Raw genomic sequence first — 18,201 nt, 5'->3', positions numbered from 1 at the left:
CAAAATCCAACATCATACCTAAACAACTCCTTAGACTCAATAAACATGTTGCAGAAGCAAGTCCATGAAACCTATTTCAGGACCAAAATATATCTTTTCCCAACTTTTAGCTTTATACCTCATAAAACCTTTATCTCACCCACAGTTCATCTTGGTGCTCAACTCTATCTCAACACCGAAAAATTGTGCATTCAATCCCAGAAAGCAGAACAATAAATTCAGAAGGGGAAAAAATCAATATTATAAGATATGTTTACCAATGCAGGAAATTTCAATAAAACATTTACCCTGAGAATCTGGTTGTTAACTAACAAATAGGAACTTCATTAGAATAGGAGCGCGATAAGAGATGAAGAACACAGAAATTTGAGTACATGAAAGGCAACTCATAACACCGATAATCCAGATCAACATTGTAGGGATATTACTTGGAAAACTCAAATATCAATGGAAGATACAGCACCAGACTAAACCCAATTTCTCAGACCCAAAGAAACGGTAAAAGGATTTCACTCCCAACAATTCAGCATATTAGCCTTGCCCCCACTATTATTCACTTCACAAGATGTCGCAACCGCATCTCAAACCTGCAAGTGATAGTCGAGGGTAAAGGCACGGATATCTGACGGGCCAGTCCCAAGCCTGCCACCAAACATCAGAACCAGGACATGATAATAAGAGAGAGCTTCACTAAGATTGATAGTAAAACAACTAGTAAATAAGGAACAAGCTAAAGTGCAAGTTTCACATTCATTCAGATCATACTGCAAAACAACAAAACTACAAAGGAACCCCCGAATTGTTGGGGAAAGAGACAATGAAACCGGAAAACTTAAAATAGCATTTTTCAACAAACATCGGGAAACAGGTTTTTCTCCCTATTTCGCCGTTTATGCATTTAAGATGATAAATGAAAGTTCAGAAACTAAATTTCTCTTCCCTCAATGAGCTTCACAATCGTGGCAGTTTAAGAAATAAAAAATTGAATTACCTTTTGTTAATGGTGCCATAGTGAAACTTTACTTTCCCAGATTTAACATCTTCGATGTACTGCAGCAACAGAGAGATAATACAGTTTATGAAAATTTATGTCGATGAGAATTTTTAGATAAATTTTAAGCATACTTACATTTATGGAAAGAAAAAAAAAAGAAAAAGCTCATACCAAATTCAAAGTAACAAAAATGGAAGAAAATGCCAAAGAATCAAAGGGAATGTCGTCCAATTCAAAGAGACAGCACTCAGATGATTCTGGTCCTGGTGAAAATTGGGGCTTCTTCAGCTTTGCCAAGAAGATTACATAGGTCTGCTCCAAAAAAGACAAAGCGATGTTAGATACATAAACATCTTCCATCAATGTACATGAGATACAGAAGTAAATTAAGGATGCTTCTTCTAACTTGTCCAATAAGGGGAATATCCAGTTGTGCAAAAGGGGAAATGACTTCCACTTCAGCACCTGCCTCTTCCCATGTTTCCCTTATTGCCCCTTCAGCAGCAGACTCCCCAATTTCCAGGTAACCAGCAGGAAGAGTCCTATGTTAATGCCACCCAATCAACTCAAATATTTGTATTGCCATCAGAGATGGTAGAAACTTGCCATTTTACAAGAAAAGCAAGTGTGAATACTCCATGCTTCAAATGCATAATTAATCTCTTTTGCAAACAAATATCAGAAAATGAAGAAAACAATATTCAATCCTTTCCTAAACAAAATTCCAATCATATAAATACATACCAAAGACCAAAAGATGGTTCAATATTTCGCTTGCATAGTAGAATCTTTCTATCATGCTCAATGAGGCAACCCACAACCTAAAGGTATCATCAATTTAGAACAAAAATTAAGCATAAAAATATATTCTTGAAAATTGAAAGCAATTCAAAGCCTGCAACAATGTACAAATTATCAAGGAAACAATGATTCAGAATACAGGAAGCATACATTTTATTCAAAGCATTTTTCTCTACTAGCCATCTAAAATAGGAACGAAACCCATTACCTACCCCCACCCCAATGCTTGTGGGCTATTTGAAGAAACCCTAAACCCATATTTTTCATGTTTCCTAATAGATAAATAGAAACTTGCAACAAATGTAGGAATATTCTGTAAATATTTTAGGAATATTTTGTAGATATTTTTTATTAAAATCCCTTATTTTAAGGGATCATATCTCCTATTTAGTATCTTTCCTAACTTAGAGTTTCCTAAAGTAGTGTCATAGGTTGTATATAAAACTCGATTTATGTTCTATTTAGTATAAAAATACTCTGATTTCTACATGGTATCAGCTTAGGTTACGATTTCTTTTCAACCTAGACCATGTCCAAACTCCTTCTCCTACTTGAGATTACTTCAAATCCAGAAAATTTTTCTAGTTCCAATGCTCCATCGATTCATCCGGTCGACTATCACCGCCATCGATTGAATGGCAACAATTTTCTTGAATGGTCCCAATCGGTTAAGATTTTTCTCTTGGGCGAGAAAGATTGGACTACGTTCTTGGTGAAATCAAGAAGCTGCTTGTGGTGATGCTGGTTTTGCTAAGTGGATGCGTGACAATGGTCGAGTTATGACTTGGCTCCTTCATTCCATGACCCCAGTATAAGCGAAACTTTCTTCTTTACACCACAGCCGCTGAAATTTGGAGTGCAGTCCATGAAACCTACTCTAGCACGGATAACATTGCTGAATTATATCATGTTGAAGATCAAGCAGCCACTCTTAAACAAGGAACCATGCTGTTACTCTCTACTACAATACCCTTCTTGCTCTTTGGCAACAATTAGATTTGTATGCACATTATGATTGGGTAGATCCAAGAGATCTTGCTCTTTATCAACAAATTGTTACTCAACGAAGACTTTTCAATTTCTCCAAGGCTTAAATAAGAACACGGGCGAGGTTCGCGGCGAGTCTGGCTATTTCTCCTCTTCCCTCCTTGAGAGGCTTTCTCTATGGTCAAGAAGGAAGAAAGCCGAAGGTGTGTGATCTTGTCGATGAACCATCTTCCACTTCGAAAGATCGCCTTCTTGACCCATCAATCATCTCCCTCTTCCAAGCGGGAGACCTTGGTGTGATCATTGCAAAAAGCCCGGCCACTCTAAGGAGAAGTGTTGGAAGCTTCATGGTAAGCCTCAGGACTGGAAGTCCAAGCACTCTCAAGATAATAAATCAAGCCTTGTTGCCACCTCTGTCACTAGTTTCACTAAAGAACAGATTGCTAAACTTCAAAACTATTTGGAAAGTTTCAAGGGTCTTGTGAGGTAATCTGGTCATAAAAGATCCGAAGGTAACCTTTCTTCTCTGCATTTTCTCCTCCCGTTGACTCCTAATTGGATCCTCGATTACGGTGCTACGGATCATATGACTGGTAACAAGGCATTGTTTCACAATTTTTCCATACCTTTGGTAAAGTCATCAAAAGCAGTGATGGTACCTTGTGCAAAATAGAGGACATGGCACTGTTATTCTCAATGAACAGTTGCACTTAAAATGTTCTCTTTGTACCAAATCTGGCGTGCAATCTCATCTCTGTTAGTAAATTGTCCACAGACTTGCCTTTGCTCTGTAATTTTTAATGATCGTGATTGTACTTTGCGAGCCTTGAACTCGAAGAAGATGATTGGTAAGGCCGACTTGCATAATGGTCTCTACATCCTCCCTACCTCTCCTAAAATCGAGATCTCCAAGTCATTTACCGCTTTAGGAAAAGTTGATCTTGTTATGTTATGGCACTTTCGTTTAGGCCATCCTAGTTTCCAATACCTTGCAAAATTGTTTCTGCTCTATTCATTAATAAAAGGCCTAATTCTTTTTCTTGCAAAGTTTGCTCTCTTGCCAAACATACTAAATCATCTTATTTTCCTTCTACATACAAGCCTTCTTACCCTTTTGCTTTGATCCATAGTGATATTTGGGGCCCTTCTCGGGTGAAGAATGCTGATAATTGTAAGTGGTTTATCACTTTTATTGATGATCACATGATGGATAACTTGGACTTATTTGCTGAAAGATAAATCTGAAACTGCTAGTGTTTTGTGCAATTTTATAACATGGTTCTCACTCAATTTGGGTCTAAAATCCAGCTCTTTAAATCGATAATGGCGTTGAATTTTTGCTAGGTCTTTAGGTGATTTTTTAAGGAAAAAGGCATAGTTCAGATTAGTTCTTGTGTTGGAACCCCACAACAAAAGCGGCATTGCCGAAAAGAAAAATAGGCACCTTCTTGAAGTTACTCGTTCTCTTCTATTTACCACTAATGTTCCTAAATATTTGTGGGGAAGCCTTATTAAGCGCCACATATTTAATCAACCGGATGCCTAGTAAGGTTTTAAAATTTCAAACGCCTCAATCTATATTTTTGCAGCACTTTCCTCATTTTAAGCCTATCTCCTCCATTCGCCACTTAAAATTTTTGGCTGCCTTGTTTTTATCAAAATATTGCTCCTAATAAGTCCAAGTTAGATCCTAAGTCTTTAAAATGTGTATTGGTTGGGTATTCTTCACTTAAGAAGGGTTATAAATGCTATCATCCTCCTTCTAAACGATTTTTCACCACTATGGATATAACATTTAATGGCGAGATTCCTATTTCACTCAGGCTGAAATTGAGGAAACATGGAGTGATTTTCAGCCACAATATCTCCTCCTAATCTTCATTCTCAACCTTGAATTGCCATCTTGTTCGCCATTACCTGCAGATCATCACACCGTGAATGCTCCCATTGATTCTCTGTAGTACCTATGACTAATTCACCTACACCCACTTTAAACACTCTTCCGAAAATACACCTACTCCAATTGGAGTCTTCAAAAACACCACCACCCAAACGACTTCGTCTACACAAGAAAAAGAAGACATATCCACGAGACTGTTTTGCAATCGATTCTTGCCGAGAATTGGATTTGGGTCCGATTGCGAAATGGAAGAAGAAATCGAGAAGTCCACTACTCTAGATGACTTTCCTATTGCTATTAGAAAAGGGTTAGGCAGTGCACCAAGCATCCTATTGAAAAATTCTTGGTTATAATTCATTGATGCCGTCTTTTCAAGCATTTACAGCAACTTTGGATAAAGAACGAGTTCCCACAAGCATAGTGAAGCTCTAAAGGATCCAAAATGGAGAAGGGTCATTGAAGAGGAAATTTGTGCACTAGAGAAAATGCTACTTGGACCATTCTGGACCTTCCTCAAGGAAAAAAGGTCATCGGTAAAATGGATCTTTGCTGTAAAGTATAACTCCAATGGCGGTATCCAACGATACAAAGCTAGACTAGTGGCGGAGGTTTCACGCAAACATATGGGATAGACTTCACGAAACTTTTGCACTGTGGCAAAGCTTAACACTATTCGAGTACTCCTAAGTTTGGCTGTAAATTGCGATTGGAAATTACACCAACTTGATGTAAAAACATTTCTTAATGGCAAGCTTGAGGAAGAAGTCTATATGCAATTGCCACAGCTCAAAGTCTATTGAAGGTAGCAACAAGGTTTGCAAGCTCAACAAGTCTCTATCTGAGTTAAAACAATCACCCGAGCTTGGTTTGAGAGGTTCGCTAAAGTCATTCTTCAAAATGGCTACAAGCAGGTCCCTTGCCGATCATCGCTTTTCATCAAGGTAACTTCTACAAATAAGAAAGCTATCCTAATTGTGTATGTGGATGACATCATTCTTCTTGGAGATGATGAGGAAGAGATTAGCAATTTGAAGAAGTTGTTAAGCAGAAATTGAAACCAAGGACTTGGGAAAGCTAAGGTATTTCCTAGGAATGGAGGTGGCAAGATCAAAGAAGGACTTGTGATCAACCGGAGAAAGTATGTACTTGATTTACTCAAAGCTGGTTTTCTTGGTCGTAAGCCGGTGATACACCAATGGAGGCAAACTTGAGATTCAATAAAGAAGATGAGTCCTTAGTAGACAGAGAGAAATTTCAAAGGTTAGTTGGGAAACTAATCTACTTATCCTTGACAAGGCCGGATATAGCTTTTCCGTAAATGTGATAAGTCAACACATGACTAATCCTCTTGAAGAGCATATGGCGTGACAAATAGAATTCTCAAGTACTTGAAGAAAACTCCAGGACACGGCTTAATGTTTAAGAAGACACAAGATGAGGCTGTTAAGATTTTTACAGACTCTAGTTGGTGGAGATCTCACCGAAAGAAGATCCACTAGTGGGTCTTGCACTTTTGTTTGGGGTAACCTTACAACTTGGAGAAGTAAGAAACAATCTGTTGTTTCAAGAAGTAGTCTTGAAGCTGAATTTAGAGCACTAGCTTTGGGGATATCTGAAGGAATTTGGCTACTTAAATTACTAAAGAACTTGGCACAAATCGGAGGATCATTTTGAGGTTTTGTGTGATAATCAATCGCCATTCAGATTGCCAAGAACCCAGTTCAACATGACCGAACAAAGCATGTTGAAATTGATAGGCATTTTATTGTTGATCAAGTCAACAAAAAGACAACCACTCTTTCTTACATTCCTTGGAAGGACAGTTGCAGACATTCTTACCAAGGCTTTGCCAAAACACATGTTCAATAAATTCCTATTCAAGCTGGGATTATACAATGTATATTCTCCGACTTGAGGGGAGTGTAGGAATATTACGTAAATATTTTAGGAATATTTTGTAGATATTTTTTATTAAAATCCCTTATTTTAAGGGATCATATCTCCTATTTAGTATCTTTCCTAACTTAGAGTTTCCTAAAGTAGTGTCATAGGTTGTATATAAAAACTCTGATTTATGTTCTATTTAGTATAAAAAATACTCTGATTTCTACAAAAAGCAACCATTAAAGATGATTAAAAAAAATTCCATTTCACTTTTAAGTAGTTGATTAAGTAAAACCATGCCATGATCCTTCACGTTACTTTAAAATCCTGATCAAAAGCTAAGACAAATGACAATCATGACATATGGAGACAGGAAAAAAAGAAAAAGAAACCCTAACCCCAAGCTGTGCAAACCTAGGGGGCTTCTCTTCAAAGGCTTATCAAAGCACGGAAAAATCTTTAGCTTTCTGAAAGATGTATGTTAAAGTAACACATAACCCTGTTCCATGCAAATCTAGGACCTTCCCTTCAAACTTCAAAGACCCTATTCTAGAGGATTAAATATCTGCAATGTGTCCATAAATCAAAGTGAAAAAGCTTGGAGAGACGAAGACCATAACACTGGGCTATACTTGGGCTGAAACATGCAATATTTTGATTGCGGCAATGAATTAACATACCATTTTTGGGTTTTGATAGGCAATTTTTCCACAAAGGGTGCAAATAGCTCTTATCTTCTCTTCTCCATCAGGAATTTCATGCTTTGCTGGGCCGCCACACCACTGGCAGAACTTGATCTTACGGACATTGCCCTGTAAAATGACAAAGACACTCAATCACTGGTATACAATTAGGTATTTTCCTTCACATTCTTAGTCTTGACCCCTTTGGATATTCTACCACCATAGGTAAAGAAAACAACCACAAAAAATGTCAACACAGATTCCAACTTTCAGTTTATCAAAGCATTTAGTTTACAATTATCTTGTAGGAAAATAAGTTATGGCTACTATCAGCATTTTGAGGTTCAACAATACAACTATGAAAAAGAGAGTTAAAATTTCTAGCCACCTTCACTTTGCAATATAAGAAATAGAAAAAGAATCAACGAATACTGAGCAGTAGAGCATGCAACATATGAATCCCATTCTGCTCCCTCAAACAAAGTTAAAGACTAAGATTCTTCTAATGCTTAATAGATAAACATTCTGAAAAAAGTAAATAAATACAAATACCAAAGAAACCAGAATCAAAAGCCTACATCAGAGTCAAACTAAGTGAACTATGTTTAGCAAAATAACCATACACGGAATCCAAAAACAAAAGAATATCAGACATGTTTATAACATAACAACTGCCAAATAACAAGACATTAGGAGAATCCGCACAAGGTACTATAAATTTCCTAGAAGCTGTGTTGCTAGCAATATTTAAGAAATCAAAGGAGCCATTTCAGGAAAAAGCCATGCTACGTTAATCTAATTTAGGGTGAAGAAGACAAATAATCAAACATAGAGTAAGCTTGACATATGACAGGTAATATAGAGAATGATGACTGCAAGAATAAGAGGGGGGACTTACAAACTTTCTCCACAACATATCTACATAAAAAATGAAGTGAAAACTAATTCCTATGAAGCAAATGTTTCAAACAAATAAAACAACTAAATTACAGTAGATCCAAAACAGATATTTTTATTGGTGTCCACAAAGTAAAAAGGAGCAGCGAGAAAAGATAGCTTTAATGTTTATACTTCCATCATAATGTAAAATGGCACAAAAATTAAATCAACTTGGCTTATACAAAGAATCATTCAATTTAAATCATAATTTTCAATGAAGGCTGATCACATAACTACAATTCCACAGATAATTGAATGCAAGCCTATAATCAATATTCCAGATAAAGTTGATAGAACAGAAAACCAAACCCACCACATAAGCATTTGAACCCTAAAATACACTGAACTTCTTTTTAAAAATAAATAACTTTTTATACTAATCATAAAAATAAAACACAAAATTAGTTGCTTAATTACACAAAAAGCACATCAATTTTTCTTTTATAATGTGTTCAATCAACCACGAAATTCACAATTCCCAACAAAACACTCACAGCTAAATGAACTGCAACGGAAGAAGAAGAGGAAGAAGGGGCATCTGAGTTGGACTGGGACGGAGATGAAAGCATCCGAATCACTCTTAAAGACAGAGATTTGGGAGTTGAGTTGTAGCTTGTTCTTGAGGAAATTAAAGAAAACCCATTACCGGAATGAGGCTTCTTTAGTCTTTGAGAGATAAACCCAGATGAACACCCAAGAATTTGTATAGCTTTTAGCATTAGGAAGTTGAAACAATGAAAAAGAAAAGGAATAGAGGAGGGAGGAAATTGAAAAGAGTTGAAGAAAAGGGATATTTTTGGTAATTCAAATGATATATACTCCTATGAATGTAAGGCGCCGTGGTTGGTCGATGAGGTTTATGATTTCATTCACTGACTCTGCCTTGTTTTTTTACAGACAATACGATAATTAATATCTATTTCCATTTTAATTCATTTAATTCTACCAACTTAACTTTTTACCACATAAATGCTCCAATATAATATTAATTCAATATAAAAATAACAAAAAAATTTAAAATGTTACTTTTTTTAAAGTATGCATAAAAGTTATGAATGTACTGCAATTTTTATAATATATATATATATAAAATAAATCATATCATGATTCACTCAATTATTAGCATATTTCTATTTTAGTCATCAAACCATAAAATTTTCAATTATGTCACGTTTTAGAAAATGGTAAGCGAAAGTGATGATATGGTCCTTTTAACTAGTATAATAGCACAAATAATTTTTATACTTATATATTTTATCTATTTGATCTTAATTCTAAATAATTCAATAAACTTAACTTTTACATTTACAAATTCTATCAATTTAACCATCAAACACGTATAATTAAATATAAACCCATATAATATTATTTATATATTTACATAAACACATTTAATTGTGAAAAGAAATATTCTCAAACATATTCGCAAAACTAAACAATCCCACTCTGAAACACCATCTCTCACCACTTTCCAACTTCAATCTTTGGCAGAAGAATCTCACTTTTTAACCTTAAAACGCAAATACAAACACTTCTCCAAAGCTCTCAACCCCCAACTAGACCAGAGTCCTTCAAGGAAACTATGGGAGAGAATAATTAATCATATATATTTAAATAACAATTACTTGCATTTAAATTTAATTAGTATTGTTATTTTATATGATTTGAAGTGTCACATCTCGAAAATCAAGTTAATAAAATCAAGTTATTAAATCGAAGGTTTGAGTCTGATACCAAAATTAGGGTTTTTATTTTATTAATTGACTTTAAACGAAACTTAATTATGAGATTCAATTTGAAACTTATTAATTCGTCTTATAGAAGAATTTTTAAAAACATTTTGGGATGTGATGTTTGAATTTTATTCGGGATTCTCTAGTTCGAGAATCTTTAGTTTAGGGTTAGGGTTACGATTCTGAGAAATTTTCACATGTTAAGGTTAGGGTTGAAAATGGGAGGGAAGAAAACACGTGCGTTTTCAGCTGAGTTAGCAGAAAAGATGCTGAAAACGTGCCTTGTAGGATGCATTTTCAGCTGAGTTGGCGCCATGCAGGCAGAAAGCATGTCTTACAGAACACGGTTTCAGAGTACCTTCTGCCACCTTAGCTGAAAATGTTTCCTATAGGGCGCATTTTCTTCCCTCCCATTTTCAACCTTAACTCGTGAAAATAATTTTGAACCCCGGAATCCCAGGATAATTTTCAAACATCCTATCCCGAGAATCCCGATCATGGGCTCCCACATTATTTGTGTTTTTTTTTCTTCCCAATTGCCTATATAAAGGAGGATTTTGCTCCCCCTACTCCAACTTTCTCGACCACCGACCTTTACAAAATAAAATTCTCTCTCCTAAATTGTTTTTTTGTTGAGTTTTGAAATTTCTAGATGGGAAGATTTATTTGTGTTTGATAGTTTTAAGGTTTGTTTGAGTTCACAGTGATGCAGTGATGCTCAAAGACCCTTACATTTCATCTACGATGTGGGGATAGAACCATTACCTTAGAAGCTCATCACATTGAAACTCGGGCTCCAGTTCACAATGGTTATACAGTCACAAGTTGAAATATAACTAAGGCCCTCAATTGATGGTGGTTATGCAGTCACGGGTTGGAGTATAACTCAGGAGCCTAATTAATGGTGATTATGCAATCACGAGTTCAAGTTTCATGCCATCAAGATTATGCTTTATAAACCTCATACATAAGTTTGAAACCATAATTATAGGGAAAAACTAACGGGTTTTCTGGTATATTCAGTTTATTCTCTTTTTTTTTTCATCTCCTTCAAAGCAATATCTTTAACCTTATTGTTCGAAACTTGTAACAAAATTAAAAGAAAGAGGACTTTGGAGAGATTGTTACGGTGAAAAAACCTAAAAGTCCTTCCAGGGCGACAACGATTGCTGTGATTAAAGAACTCATTAATAACAACAATTGTTGTCGCCCTAACTCGAGTTTTAGTTTTCTCTCCACCGCAACAGTCACTCACCCCCTGAAACCCCTTTACTTTCTCCTATGATTATAGTCTTAAACTTATATATGGGGTTTATAAAACATCTTCTTATTGTATCATGAAACTTGAACCTGTGACCGCATAACCATTGTCAATTGGGCTCCCAAGTTATACTCCAACCTGTAATCGCAAAACCATCATATGCTAGGAGCCCTAATTACAATTCAACTCGTTACCGTATAAATTCGAAGCCTAAGTTACAATGCGATTGGCTCTTAAGATTAGGGTTTCATCCTAACACGACAGATGAAATGTGTAGGTCTCCGAACGCTATTACATCACTATGAACTCAAATATACCTTAAAACTATCACAATGTTTACCTTAAATACAAACACAAATAAATCTTTCTCCTCAAATTTTCAACACTCAAACACAAAAAACAATAGTTCCAACAACACATGTTTTTTAGTTCTCTCTCCAAAATTAACTTATTTTCCTAAATATAAAAAAATAGTCTTAAAAACCTAAATTTTTTTCAAAAATCCACATATACTTCAAATTTACCCAATAAAAGACTGCAATTAACTTTAAGATTAGAAGTCTTTAAAAATATATCACCAAAATTACCACAACATATTTTCCTTTTAAAATATGAATATTTTGAATTGTAAAAATTTATTTTGACCGTATCACATGATTCATAAACATACATAACATGAGAGTACTTAGTTTATAACACCATCATACCATCAGCAAGAAGAAGCCCAGATGCGAAACTGAGCGAGAGTGATTTTCTTAAATATTAGTATGCAAATTTGAAGTGTTAAAATCACATGAATCCATACATGATGTGTTCATGCCGCCCACTGTTATTATCTGATCTACCTAAAATACAAAATGTCAACACCCATTATCATAAATATGACAAATGTTATCGGCTTGAGGACATCTAGAGCGCATGCTTCAAAACATTTCTCAGTTCAACGCCAACTTATCGCATAACGACTGATATGCTGAGTTACAAAGCTTGAATTTCTCCTCTGCAACAGCCTGCTCATTGTGCATTCATTATCAGTTCGTTAAAACAAAAAGTAACGTTAATATCTATTAGGGCCATCCATAACAGTTTGAAGACAACCAACATTTACTTACCAGTCAGCTATGATACCCCAACTCGGGATTGAATGTGATCAACACTTACGTGTTCAATTTTTCAAAGATTTTTAATGTGTTAGGCACGGATACTTTAAGGCAAACGAAAAGTCTGGATAACATAACTAGACCGTTTACTGAATAGCCATAAAAACCACGTTCAAGATTGCTTAAATAAATAAGAGGGTTAACGGCTGTAAAATGTTCTTTGAAGTATTATGATGACACCTCTTACTTTAGAATTTAGATATTCAAGTATCAGAATTTTTTTAAAAATAAAAAATAAAGGAATGATCCTGAATCTTACACAAAACAATCAAAATATGCTCTTTATTTTAAGCGAACCAAACAACAAAGTACCCTAATGAATGGGAATGTATACCTTGGAAGAGCCATGATGACGATCTGGATGCCATTTCAGTGCGCAGGCTCGATATCTAACAAAATAAGAGAACAAAAATAATCAGATAACATAAAAGAATATCTTTTGGAAAGCAACTGTGGTGGTTGTAACAACAAAAACAATTTACAAGGTTATTATATGTACCCCAAAAGAAATAACCCAAAAATATATATACACACCAGGATATTTGAGAAACACAACAAAAGAACTCACGCAGTTTTGACATCTTCAAGTGTTAGAGGACCAGATGCACTTAGTCCAAGGGCCTGCCTATCTGCAATTGTATCTTGGTCTGAACTCTCAGCATTACCAGATTCTGTTGAGTCTGAATCTTCATCAAATCGAGAACTCCACCTCCAAGATTTCTCATAGTTATCCGAATATCTCGATCTCCTCCACTGAGGGTACTCATCATTAATGAAGGACCAATAAAAGAACCGGCTTCCACCAAATGCAGACCTAAATATGTTCTCTATGTCATCATCAATGTCTTCACAAAACTCAAAAGGTCCTAATCAAGTGTTCGAAAACAGTAAGATTCTAGCATGGGCTCCAGGAGGATAATGTGATAGTACATGCAATATGCTACAATAATTTTCAATAAACAAAATCAAAGAAGGAAATAAATTGTTTTGAAGTAATTGAATGACTGAGATGCCTAAAATAGAGCAATAAGTATTACACCCAACACCAAATGATGATTATTAAAGTAGATCCAGGTAAAAGCTAACCACTCGGGTTTCAAAAGGTCACTCCTTGGAAAAATAGTACGAAATCCAATCTAGAGGCTCCTTTCAATGTAGAAAAAATTCTTTATGGTCATGTAACATAATTATAGGTATGAAAATTTTAAGTTTTAAGAGATTAAAATCCTTACTTCTACCCCTGTAATAAAATCCTTTATTGTCGGACCAATCTCTTCTAGATCCCTTACTTTGTTGTTTTTTGAACCATGACGGACCTCTACTTGATGATGGATCATCTTCATGAAACTCATCTCTCCAGTTCTGAAAGCAAAATGACCAAAGAACAGTTGAAACCCTTTGATTCAAAGATACCAGTTAAGAAAATAGTATTCTAATGAGCTAAATGTACAAAGATCACTAATGCTTAAAGAAAACTTTCTGCAATATGTATTACTATTACAACCTCGAGCTTAAAAAAATTGTTTTTTTTTTTTTCTAAATTTTGCATTCAGAATTGAACATTTTATGACAATTTTAAAATTTTAAAAGAATTATTATGCTCATAGGTCGATAAAACATATTACACTACTAAATTTTCACCAAAGAAACACAATTAACCAGCAAGTACATTGGTTTAGATCTTGACTACATTAACTAGAGTTCCATTTAAAAGTAAGCATTATTGGCTAAATTAGAATCAGTTCTACGATATATATATATATATAGAGAGAGAGAGAGAGGAGGTAAATGAAGGCAACAACAGTGCATGCTGATCCCACAAATTATATAAGACCCACAGGAGATGCACCTTTATACATGAATGGAAATCCCAAAAATGTAGCATAGCTCCATTCAGGAATGGGATGACACAACTACAACTGACTAGGGATACAAACAGAAGCACACCATAATGCAACTTTTGAACCCACAGGAGTATGTTTGCTTTTCCATGACCATACAGGTTTTATTACAATTTACATAAACTAGATAAACAACTAATCGATTTGAATAGAAACCTCAAACATGATATCTGCATAAGCACCAAAATTGCGCAGTAATTCTTGTTTTGCACGCATCCTTCTTTTCCTCTTACCCTGCAAACAAAAGTATTACAAGAACAACATGAATATCATTCAAAATGTTGAAAGCAATAAAAGAACACTTTTGAAGTACTGCAAGTTAAATGATAAGATTATCAAACAACAACAACGAATTTAACAAGGATTCTTTGTCTATATTGGTGGAATAATAAACCAAAAGAAAATAAATATTCTTAATGGAATGCGAGAATTGGCTCAATCAGCAAGAGTCCCCCTAAACCAAGCAGAATTAATATCTGAGAAGTTCTTGCTTAGCAAAGGGTGAGACTAATGCTTAAAAAATAAACGTGTGTCTACAAATACAAAACTTAAAGAAAACGTGAAACCTGACTCCAACATCCTAGAAAATTAATGCAATCTGCTATCAACTCAGCAATGGATGCTTTAACTAAATACTTATTTTCATACACAACAACCAAAATCAAAGAATTCAACAAATGTATTTATCATTCAGAGGTACGGATCCATTTCTTTCAATAGCTTAATCCAGTATAATATCTTAGGCAAAAATGTATTTTTCTTCCTTAAAAAATTTACTCACTAGTTTTGCACTGCAGATTACATTTAATCAAGACAGAATAGCCTCATGAAATTTTATTACACAAAACCTGATCTAAATTTTCTCATTTTTACCAAATGAAAATATCTAGTATTTTGCACTTAATAATCATAAACCAAAAAACTACTCAATTAAATGTATAACTAAATTTACAGATTTCACTATTTCCAAAAAAAAAAAAATTAAACATTCTTTAGCCTTCCAAGTTTCCAGCAGTCATTGAAACAAATCATAGAAACTGCCAAGACTCAAGTATCTTCACTTACATGTTATACAAAACCCCAGGTAGAAAAAAGGGCTCCAATTTCACCATTAACTTATCCAAAACAAGGAGTGCAATACTATTAAAATTTATATTGAGAAAAGTTCTCTCTACCCAAATTATATAATCTAAGACACCATAAATCATGAAAACAGAATGAAAATAAAATTCCATTAAACAAAAAGGCCCATCAAAGAAAACATCCTTAAAACTATAAATATCAAATTTAATAATTAACAGAGAAATGAAAGAAAGAGAGCATACAAATTGCCAGTAATTGCGTTTTTTGTGTTCAAGGACAGGAGTGGAATGGAATAAAGCAGCCCTTTGGAAAAGACAGCTGCCTTGAGAGTTGAAAATGACTGCTTTTATTGCCCTATTCATCTCTCCACCAGACAGAAGATTAAACAGTCATACGTTTTTGCATGGGTTTCTCGAAGGAAAGCTTGCTGCCCTGCGGCAAGACACCTTGAGATTAGAAACAACAACAGCATCACCGGCTTAATTCAAGACTCACCTTTTTCAGGAGTTTAAGCGGGTGATAATTTTTCACTTTTACTTTTCGTTTTTTTACTGCACAATAAGGATTTGGACTTTGGATCAGATCTTGAATAATGTCAATACAGATTCCAACTTTCAGTTTATCAAAGCATTTAGTTTACAATCATCTTGTAGGAAAATATTCGAGGTTCAACAATACAACTACCAAAGAGAGAACTAAAATTTCTAGCGCCTTCACTTTGCAAAAAAGGAAATGGAAAAAAATCAACGAATACTGAGCAGTAGAGCATGTAACATATGAATCCCATTCTGCTCCCTCAAACAAAGTTAAAGGCTAAGATTCTTCTAATGCTTAATGCATACGGTACTATAAATTTCCTAGAAGCTGTATTGCATGCAATATTTGAGAAATCAAAGGAGCCTTTCTGGAAAAATCATGCTACGTTATTCTAATTTAGGGTGAAGAAGACAAATAATCAAACATTGAGTAAGCTTGACAAATGACAGGTAATATAGAAAATGATGACTGCAAGAATAAAGGGAGGGGGGACTCACAAACTTTCTCCACAACATTTCAACATAAAAAAATAAAGTGAAAACTAATTCCTATGAAGCAAATGTTTCAAACAAATAAAACAACTAAATTACAGTAGATCCAAAACAGATATTTTTATTGGTATCCAGAAAGTAAAAAAGAGCAGCGATAAAAGGCAGCTTAATTTTAATGTTTATACCTCCATCATAATGCAAAATAACAAAAAAAAAAAAGAAAAAAAAGAGAGAGTTAAAGATGAAATCATAAAACCAACTTGGCTAATACAAAGAATAATCCAATTTATATCATAATTTTTAATGGAGGTTGATCACATAACTACAATTTCACAGATAATTGAATACAAACCCATAATCAATATTCCAGATAAAGTCGATAGAAGAGAAAATCAACTCCACCACATACGCATTTGAACCCTAAAATACACTAAACTTTGAAAAAAATTTGTATACTAATCACATAGGCAGCATACTACATAAAATTAAAACAATAAATTAGTTGTTTGGTTACAAAAAAAGCACATCAACTTTTTCTATTATAATGTGCTCAATTAACCATCAAATTCACAATTCCCAACAAAATACTCACAGCTAAATGAACTGCAACGGAAGAAGAAGATGAACAAGGGGCATCTGAGTTGGACTGGGATGGGGTAGAAAACATTCGAATCGCTCTAAAAGACAGATTTGGGAGTTGAGTTGTAGCTTATTTTTGAGGAAATTAAAGAAAACCCATTACCGGAATGAGGCTTCTTTAGTCTTTGAGAGATATGTTGGACGGCAAAAACGAAATTGGCAGTAGACTTCTATTAGGTTTGGAATAAATTAGGGCTTAGAATTAGTTTGGGCTTGGGTTTTATTGATTAAAAATTGGGCTTAGGGTTAACCTTTAGGTTAGATAAAATTTCTGCCTAAAGCTTGATTCAAATAAAAAATGGGTCTAAAGTTTTTCTTAAATTTAATTTTCGGGCTTGGTATTTTTATCTAATTTTTTTATGTTTCAAGCGAATAACTCAACCTTTGGAAAATTCTAATCGATAATTATTTTGAATTTAATTTATTTAATTCAAGCTAATTAATTTTATCTATTATATTGTATTTGGATTGATTATTTCTTACAAATTATAATTTATTATAACTTAAAGAAAGGTGAAACCTAATTCCAATCATTCTAGAAAATTATCGCAATCTACTATCAACTCAACAATGGATGCTTTAACTAAATATTTATTTTCATACGCATCTTCCAAAATTAAATAATTCAAAAAGAGTATTCATCATACAAGGACTCAAAAATCGGAATCCATTTCTTTCAATAAATATAATATCTTAAGCAAAATGTAATTTTCTACCTTAAAAACTTAAATCATATTTCTAACAGATCTTGAATGACAACTGATTTTACATTGCAGATTACATTTAATCAAGAGAAATTATAACCTTAAGAAATTTTATACTAAGAAAAGCTCTCTCAACCTAAATTATACAATCTAAGGCACCATAAATAATGAAAAAAAAAAATGATTACAGAATTTCAGAAAACAAAAAAATAAAAATCCATTAGAAGAAACATGCTTAAAAAAAGTCCAAGAAAGCATACAAATCGCCAATAATTGCGTTTTTTGCGTTTAAGGACGAGAGTGGAATGGAAGAAAGTAGCCCTCTGGAAATTATAGTTGCCTTGAGAGTTGAAAATGGCTGCTTTTATTGCCTTATTCATCTCTCTAGCGAATAGAAAATCAAACAGTAATATGTTTTCGCATATATTTTTTGAAGGAAAGCTCTCACCACCTCAGGACAAGACACCTTTAGATTAGGGACAATAACAACATCACCGACTTAAT

At 34.2% G+C, this 18,201-nt stretch overlaps 2 protein-coding genes across 8 annotated transcripts; both read right to left on the bottom strand.

The window, feature by feature from the left end:
• Positions 1-217: 217 nt before the first annotated feature.
• Positions 218-9,089, bottom strand: LOC108456960 (nudix hydrolase 23, chloroplastic). The gene is made up of 7 exons (XM_017755732.2): positions 8,683-9,089; positions 7,247-7,378; positions 1,739-1,815; positions 1,401-1,536; positions 1,166-1,306; positions 992-1,050; positions 218-642 (listed from the first exon to the last, which is right to left on the bottom strand). The coding sequence occupies exons 1-7, from the start codon at positions 8,905-8,907 to the stop codon at positions 582-584; spliced, it is 831 nt and encodes a 276-aa protein (XP_017611221.1). The 5' UTR covers positions 8,908-9,089; the 3' UTR covers positions 218-581.
• Positions 9,090-11,932: 2,843 nt separating this feature from the next.
• LOC108454019 (uncharacterized) lies at positions 11,933-17,164 on the bottom strand. 7 transcript variants are annotated; one of them, XM_017752307.2, is made up of 8 exons: positions 16,947-17,074; positions 15,822-15,877; positions 15,569-15,758; positions 14,400-14,477; positions 13,575-13,704; positions 12,911-13,208; positions 12,677-12,731; positions 11,933-12,192 (listed from the first exon to the last, which is right to left on the bottom strand). In XM_017752307.2, exons 3-8 carry the CDS (start codon positions 15,686-15,688, stop codon positions 12,118-12,120), a joined length of 756 nt encoding a protein of 251 aa, XP_017607796.1. In that variant the 5' UTR covers positions 15,689-15,758; positions 15,822-15,877; positions 16,947-17,074; the 3' UTR covers positions 11,933-12,117. The 7 variants fall into 7 exon arrangements, 6 of the variants coding, with proteins under 6 accessions (XP_017607796.1, XP_017607795.1, XP_052875485.1 ...); XM_017752306.2 differs by lacking the exon at positions 15,822-15,877 and having other exon boundaries at positions 16,947-17,105; XM_053019525.1 differs by lacking the exon at positions 15,822-15,877 and having other exon boundaries at positions 13,632-13,704; positions 16,947-17,105.
• Positions 17,165-18,201: the final 1,037 nt, after the last annotated feature.

Source organism: Gossypium arboreum, chromosome 9, assembly GCF_025698485.1.
Source record: "Gossypium arboreum isolate Shixiya-1 chromosome 9, ASM2569848v2, whole genome shotgun sequence".
Classification (NCBI taxonomy): domain Eukaryota; kingdom Viridiplantae; phylum Streptophyta; class Magnoliopsida; order Malvales; family Malvaceae; genus Gossypium; species Gossypium arboreum.
The sequence above is the reverse complement of the archived record's forward strand: the minus strand, read 5'-3'. Positions and strand labels throughout refer to the sequence as shown.

What these genes read in the sequence shown, in the direction of transcription:
- LOC108456960 (XM_017755732.2), bottom strand. Translation starts at nt 8,907, where the DNA reads ATGCTAAAAGCTATACAAATTCTTGGGTGTTCATCTGGGTTTATCTCT. An exon ending in CCTATCAAAACCCAAAAATG is followed by an intron (nt 1,816 to 7,246) that starts GTATGTTAATTC and finishes TGATACCTTTAG; the next exon opens with GTTGTGGGTTGCCTCATTGA. An exon ending in GAACCATCTTTTGGTCTTTG is followed by an intron (nt 1,537 to 1,738) that starts GTATGTATTTAT and finishes GCATTAACATAG; the next exon opens with GACTCTTCCTGCTGGTTACC.
- LOC108454019 (XM_017752306.2), bottom strand. Translation starts at nt 15,688, where the DNA reads ATGAATAGGGCAATAAAAGCAGTCATTTTCAACTCTCAAGGCAGCTGT. An exon ending in ATTTTATTACAGGGGTAGAA is followed by an intron (nt 13,209 to 13,574) that starts GTAAGGATTTTA and finishes ACACTTGATTAG; the next exon opens with GACCTTTTGAGTTTTGTGAA. An exon ending in GTCATCATGGCTCTTCCAAG is followed by an intron (nt 12,193 to 12,676) that starts GTATACATTCCC and finishes CACAATGAGCAG; the next exon opens with GCTGTTGCAGAGGAGAAATT.